The following is a 7,244-nucleotide window of genomic DNA, read 5'->3' as shown; positions in this document are numbered from 1 at the left end:
GGATTGATCAATTCAGGAGTAGTTAGAGACAAATGGTTTGCCAATGTCATGTTTATCAAAGACGGGTCAGACATACTCACTCATCAGCAAAGAAAATATGCCTGATGGTCCCCAACCCAAGATTATAATCAAATGTCAATGTTTACAATTGGCTGGCCTGCAATTTTTACAATGCTCTTGCACAGAGTGATGGAACTCTTAACATCTAAATACTAATTATGATGTTGTGCTGTCTGTTGCTTATTAAATTGTCTCCATGCCAGATCTTCTAAAACACATTCAGATGGTTATATCAACATTTATGTCTACATTTTACTAATCAATTCAATGACAAAACTAATTTTACTGACTAGTCACTCTAGGTACCAGTGATGACTTTGCTATTCTTGCCAGTTCTTTATTTACTGTTCTGCATTTACAGGTTTCTGCTGAGTACGTGTTAAACTAAGTCACTGTTTTCAGACCTGTCCAGGGTGAACACTGTCTTTAAAAGAAACTCTTCACTATTACTAGTAGTTCACTATTACTAACAACTAATATGTGCTTAATTAATGATATTATATACGTTTTGATAAGAGTGTAGTGTAATGTTCAAGACAGCTTGTTGCTTTGAGAAATCTGACAGAAAAAGGTAAAGTTAATATTTATCTGTCTGTAGTTGTACAAATCTAATTTAATAGTGAGCTAAGATTATTATTATTAATAGTCTCAAATACAAGTACAGTGTTATAACAGTAGTATAGTATATAAATAGTAGTAGTAGTAGTAGTAGTAGTAGTAGTATATAAAGTGACAAAGCGCTCTTGCTTTTGGAATATAACGCAATGTTCGCTCGAGGTAGTTGCAGAGATCATTAAAAAACAAAACAAAAACAAACAAACAAAATTTACAAAATTAAATAAATGAAATTAAAAGAATTACAAATCAAATTCATTACATAAGGCTTTGGTTTTCACAGCTTCACCGTTTGTAAGTGCCCAGGTAGGATTTAAAATAGTATATGAAGACGGTAACGTAAATGTAATTATCGTGAGATGACAGGTCAGCTAGCAAACCCAGTAACGGATCACATCGTTTCCAAGGATGGCGAAGGCATAGCCCGCCCTACTCTGCCTCTGATTGGCTCGCCCTTGTAATCTTACCCTAACCTTAACCAATTCAACCGACGAAGGCAACGAGGACCAGCCAATCAAAGGCAAAGTAAGGCGGGCCATGCCTTCGCCATCCTAGATCACGCTAATCGTCTGTTTACATCACTCCAGAGTGTTTCCTGTGGGGTTAAACCTTCGTGTTCTCGTTGCTGTCGAGCCGTGTAATACCATACCTTGTGTTTGTTCTCTCCGTCCAGCTGGATTGCTACTTTCGCCATTTTCATAGCTTTTTGAAGGGGCTTCGCCCCACTGTCAGCTGTAGCCATGGTCCGGATTCTTCTTCTTTTCTCCTCTTGTTCTTTGTGTAGAGTCATGGCCGACTGTAGACACTGTGATGGTGAGTACCGCCTCCTGCTGTACTGGTAGAGACAAGGCACTAATCCATCAACAGTAAACAGATACCACATTATATCTCGGTCACATCTAGCCACACACAGGGGTCATTAAAACAATTTAGTTTATATGAACTTTAAGTAAGAAGAAGGTTAACCTTTCTCAAGTATCCTTTGGAGAACAATGTATCATGAAGCCAGTCAGCTTCTAGACCAACAGGCTTTCTTTATCGCAATCCACAGAGTTTGAATTGGCGCTGTGTCCATTAATAGCCTAATGAAAGAAAGATTTAATATGTAATGTCTTCATTGTTGTTAATGTATAGAGTTACTGGTCCAGAAACAGACTGTTATTCTGCTGTTTATAGCCACCAATGGTGATTACCATAAATAGTGTCTCACAATTCAGGGTAATCATACCAATCAATCAATTTATTATTTGTCACGTGAAATCCTATCAAATATAATTTCAATGAAATCTGTCAGATCTTCAAGTTATTCAGTAGCCTAATAATAATAATAATACATCTATATGTGTGTGATGCTTAGGCAGTGTTCTCATATAGAGCATGTGACAGAAACTAAACTCTTGGGGAATTACCCTTGATATGAGAATGTCTTGGCCTAGTTATATAGAAAAATTATAACTAAAATGGGCAGAGCAATGTCTGCTATTAAAAGGTGTCACTTATGTCTTTTTCCAAGCACATGTAGCTGGTTGTGCAATGCTTAATGTAAGAGTCACAGCAGTTGTTAAGTAGGCCACACTTCAAAGGAATAGACAACCAATATTGGAGTGTATCAAATTCATTTATTCATCACATTTTCTGGGCTCAGGCAGACATGGATGTGGCTCATATTGAAAGATTGGACCATTGAATCCAATGAAGATGCTCGGAGCATTAAATGTGCTGCAGAATTACTTTTATGTACGTGTATATTTTCCCTTTTATCATCGCTAACTTCCTGTGATCACTTTTGTCGATATACTGTGACGAATGATGCACTTATAGGCCCTTATTGGCTGTTTTGTGACCTCTTCTAAATAATGACGTTGTTAACTTTTAGACATGAGAAAGGATTACAGGAATGAATTGCTTTGTAAGATGTGAAAAGTTAAAAGCAAAAGCTTTGCTGAAACAATGCTGGAACCACTAATTTAATAAAATCACAGTCAGATACAAATCTGTGACATAAAGATTAAGTTATGTACAACATACATATTTATTTTTCGTTTTCGTTTCACACTGTAAGAAAAGATACACCATATCTACTCAATAAAAATGAGGCAACAGATTACAAGCAATATTATTAATTAAATTTCACATGGTTTGGTATTGAGTAAATATGAATTAAATGAGACCCTTAATAGTTATCCATTTAATATGAGTATATTCAAATAGAAAACAGTACAGAATTAATTATAACCTAAACAAAAATATTGAGTTGATTTGAAAAAGATAAACTCCGTAATGTGTAAATAGTACTAATAAAAATTAATTTAATTCTACATATCAATGATATATAATTGAGTAATAATCATCTACATTAATCTGCACATCAATTTGAATTTAATCAATGCAATGAATTCAATCTAAATATTCTTTCTTAGGAATAACTAGTCTATGGCCCAGAAAGTACAGAACTTAACAAATATTCAAATAAGAATTGTATTAGCAATTCACTTTTGTGCTTTCGACTCATTGTAGTAGTGCTGGGCAGTATACCGATATACGGGTATTAATTTCCCATATATGAATTTTTTATATACCGTAATACCGGTGCAATGCCGCAGAGAGCAAATTGATCTGCAAGTGACTTCAGAACGAGAGCCGTGTTAACTTCGTACCCTTCTCACTCATGGTTGTAAATTTACGACAATTAATAACCCACAACTAACTCTCTTTAATAGAATAAAACACCATAGCACACAACTATTTGTGACATTAAAAATTTCTAACACTAATAATTTTACATTTAGCCTACAAATTTACACAGCCGAACGGCATGCTGGGTAACATTATAGCTGCTAGCTAGCTAGGTTGACAGGAAGTGCTTTTCAATTAAAATTAGCCTGATTACATTGATTTGAATTAACTCAATATTCTCTCTATTTGGGATTAGATAAATATAATGCTTATGTTTTATTTAACTACAATGGTTGGATTTTATTCCAAACATTTTTATTTGAAATTTAATTAAATATTTGCCTCAAAATCCAAAACACAATCATATTGAATATATTTTACCTAATACATTAATTCAAATCTACATGACCACAGAATCATTTCTTACAGTGCATGACTGCATATATCAGTTCATTTTGTAAATTAAAAATAGCTGCATGAAAGTTCACAGTGCAAAGCTTCATGGAAAAATCTGTTTTGATTATCATAAAAAGATGGGACAGAGCTCTATGATAGCTGGAGGTTGAGTAGCTGGACATGTTTGATCACAGTGTGACTACAGAATCATTTGTCCTTGATGACTTGCTGTTGCTCGAAAGCTCTCTGAGCCCAGCCCAGATTCTGGCTCACGCAGATATCCTTCCCTATGGCAGTACTGACCCTGTAGGAAAGGAAAATACATTTTCAACAATTTCTCTGCCATGTTTCCTTGAAATGTAGTCATATTTAGTTACTTGTTCTCTTCATTCTCTGTTTTGTGCTCAGACAAAAACTGGCCACATAAGTGACATAAACAAATGTCAGACATACACAAATCCCTTTTCGTGACATCTGCTGTGAGTCTTGATGATGGAGGTGATTTGCGGCTGCGGCACCCTTCCTGTAAAGAATTGAAAGCAGCACGACCCAGGTGCTATTCCATTCAACGCATGAGCTGGAAAGACAAAACAAAACGTGGATCGTTTAGCACTACCCACTGTCATTCACTGAGCTCAACACACAACAGGTCAGCATGTGAATTCTGTGTTCTCATGTCATTCTGAAGAGAGGTGTTCAGCTCTTAAAACTACACTGACTCCTCACACTGAATAACTACTGACTGAATCAGAACCAAACCTGCAGAAGCAGCTTTTAGTTTCTATACACCGCAGACAGGGCCGATCCTAGGATCAGAGCTTTAGGGGTGCCTGGTACCCTTTTGACGTAATTTTTTTAAGTAACTGTGCACTTTAACATCAATTTGGACCACCATGATAGGGGAAACATTAAATTATGTAACTAGAAAGACACCAACAATTCTTAGAAAATGTACTTTAATGCTGAGCCACAGGGCCACAAAGGTCAGGGGTTATTACAAATGAAATCAGATATTTCTCTATTTATTTATGGATAAACAGACATCTTTCTGAATGATCTAGATATCTAGATTCTGGGTTTAGTTTCACGGTGCTGTGATATTCCTAGAGCAGAACTCCTTAACTCACAACAGATTAACACAAACTTGTTTTTATTTTTAGCAATAATTTTTTAGGGGTGCCGGGATTAAATCTAGGGGTGCTTCAGAACCCTTAAAATGTTGTTATCAATTTCGACAACGTAATTGTATATCACAATATCTCGATATATGATTTCATCACGATATGGTTCCATTGAAAGACGATAAATTATCATATTGAATTGTTGCCCAGCCTAATGTATACATTATATATGAATATAATGAGGTATATTTCATGAAATGATGAAATAAAAAAATCACCGGTAGCCTAATCCAGAAAACAGACCTCTCTCCAATCTGGTCCAAAAGGAGACTGAGACTTACGCATGGCAGTGCAGGAGTAAACCGTGAGGAGCAGCAACACGAGTCCCCTGCTGAAGCTGAGAGGCTTCATCATGTCCTGTGTACAAGTGTAGAAGGGATGATGCTCTTCAGTCTTTGCTGTCTGAAGTGATCTGCTCTGATCACTGTGTGTCTTATAGCTGCTTATATGTTCTCATGGTCCCATACAATTCTAAAAAAAAAACTGCCAGAGTGGGTGTTTTCACAATTTTGAGTGACAGGAAGTTTGAGGGTCGAGATTAGAAATCCAACGAGCAACACTTCTGCAGCTTTTTTGATCTGTTGATAAAAGACATGATATGCATTTCAAGTTCAAGTTAGTTCAAGTTATTTTATTGTCCCCCAATAGGGCAATTTGTTGAGCAGCAGATAGTATACAAATCACACACAATCACACACACAATACAGAGATTGCCTACCTTGCAGGCATAGTTAAAAACAATAAAAAAAACAGTAAACAATCAATAAATAGTAAGTCAATAAGTTATCTATGGTTCTTTACAGCATTAAGAAGTAGAATGGCTGCAGGTACAAAAGAGTGTTTATATCTGTTGGTTCTGAGTTTTGGGAGTTTAAAGCGTGATCCAGATACAACAGCATTTCAACCAGAAACAGATAGCAACCAGGATATGGGTGGGTTGGACAGGATTGATTGAGCTGAGAACTCAAATCTTTGCTTATAAGTAACTTTAGACTGAATTGTTAAGAGAGAAGCAAGATATTATTACAAAGGCCTATATATGTGTTCTCAAGTTTTAGTTTTTTTTCTAAAGACATCAGTCAGTCAGACATCTTCCCACAACTTCCTAGGGGGGGCTGACGCAGCCAAAATGGTATTAAGGTAAAGGTTAGAATTAGGTTTTGGTCAGGTTAGGGGACTATAATCATGACTGGTAGTTTCATGAATTTGCACTGGCACAGGTCTTAATCTAGTTACTTCTTTTGTATGGATAACAACTCCTAAATATATTTAAAAATAAATAAATGAATTCATCAAACCAATAATTGACCAATTCAAAGTGTTAGGGTTAGAAACTCAATGGTAATGGGTATTACCATGTTCAAGATTGGAGAGAGTTCCATACATTTTACCCTATGTTTAGCTGTATGTATGTAGGCAAGAATAAACCAAAGCTATTTTAGGACCTGAGAGGGACCAGAAAGTGGCATTGAGTGAGAGATACCAATGCAAATTCCACGTAAGTGTACTTATTGTGTCAATAAACCTTTTTCTGATTCTGATTTCTGATATACATATATTCAACTGGTAGTGTCAATATTCAAAATATCTGAGATGTGTATTAGATACTTATGTACCAGAACATTTGATTTGAACTCATGTAATAACTTATATACTAATAAATCATAGAAGGTCTCAGAAAGATATATGGTTGGATTTAAAGTTCAGCCCTGGATAATATCAGTTGAATACAAAATTGTTCCACTCCTTAAAATGTAGAGGTTAGTGAAAGTGACATTAGGTACAGGTAGGGGTTGGGGTTATGTTAGTGTACATCCTTGACGTTCCACTTCCGGGATTATTCCGCCGGATTTCACCCATTTAGGCCGGATATCTGTTGTCTTGGGCTTTGTCCAATCTGAGTTTTCTCTCACACGACTAAAACATCTTTTGAACATGCACATGTTCCACCAAAACAAGTTCCTTCCTGAGGCAATTTTGACTATTGTGATTGGTTTAAAGAAATGCCAATAAACCAGAGCATGTTTTTCTCCCATCCAGGAATGCTGTGTGGACTAGCCAGACCTTCCTCCGCAGCGCTGTGGAGGAAGGTCTGGCAAAGAGAGACTAGGGTTATGTCAATGAGGGTCCTCTCAAGTATAGAAAGACAAAGAAATGTGTGTTCCAATAAACTGCTAATTGTTTTATATTAGGCCATGCAACGTTCTGTGTTCCTGAACCAAGCAAATATAATGTAATCAAAACTTTTCTGTCCCAGGTTAGGATGGGTGTTGTTGCAGTAAATGAAGGGACATGCAGATAAAGTTGCTCATTGCA

General features: G+C 36.3%; 2 protein-coding genes across 3 annotated transcripts in view; both read right to left on the bottom strand.

The window, feature by feature from the left end:
- Nucleotides 1–1,480, bottom strand: part of vps9d1 (VPS9 domain containing 1) — a 25,150-nt gene extending 23,670 nt beyond the window's left edge. Inside the window, exon 1 of one of the 2 annotated variants that reach the window (XM_031285485.2) lies at nucleotides 1,325–1,480. In XM_031285485.2, coding sequence (XP_031141345.1) covers nucleotides 1,325–1,465 — 141 coding nt within the window. In that variant the 5' untranslated portion in view covers nucleotides 1,466–1,480. The remainder of the gene's footprint in view (nucleotides 1–1,324) is intronic. The other variant, XM_036003233.1, reaches the window with a different exon arrangement.
- A 2,302-nt stretch (nucleotides 1,481–3,782) lies between these two features.
- Nucleotides 3,783–5,393, bottom strand: LOC116040252 (C-C motif chemokine 13-like). The gene is made up of 3 exons (XM_031285553.2): nucleotides 5,210–5,393; nucleotides 4,201–4,324; nucleotides 3,783–4,051 (listed from the first exon to the last, which is right to left on the bottom strand). The coding sequence occupies exons 1-3, from the start codon at nucleotides 5,280–5,282 to the stop codon at nucleotides 3,955–3,957; spliced, it is 294 nt and encodes a 97-aa protein (XP_031141413.1). The 5' UTR covers nucleotides 5,283–5,393; the 3' UTR covers nucleotides 3,783–3,954.
- Nucleotides 5,394–7,244: the final 1,851 nt, after the last annotated feature.

This window comes from Sander lucioperca, chromosome 7, assembly GCF_008315115.2.
Source record: "Sander lucioperca isolate FBNREF2018 chromosome 7, SLUC_FBN_1.2, whole genome shotgun sequence".
NCBI classification, from domain to species: Eukaryota; Metazoa; Chordata; class Actinopteri; order Perciformes; family Percidae; genus Sander; species Sander lucioperca.
This window is presented reverse-complemented; position numbering and strand designations above follow the sequence as displayed.

What these genes read in the sequence shown, in the direction of transcription:
- LOC116040252 (XM_031285553.2), bottom strand. Translation starts at nt 5,282, where the DNA reads ATGATGAAGCCTCTCAGCTTCAGCAGGGGACTCGTGTTGCTGCTCCTC. An exon ending in TTACTCCTGCACTGCCATGC is followed by an intron (nt 4,325 to 5,209) that starts GTAAGTCTCAGT and finishes TTGTCTTTCCAG; the next exon opens with CTCATGCGTTGAATGGAATA. An exon ending in TGTCACGAAAAGGGATTTGT is followed by an intron (nt 4,052 to 4,200) that starts GTATGTCTGACA and finishes CCTTTCCTACAG; the next exon opens with GGTCAGTACTGCCATAGGGA.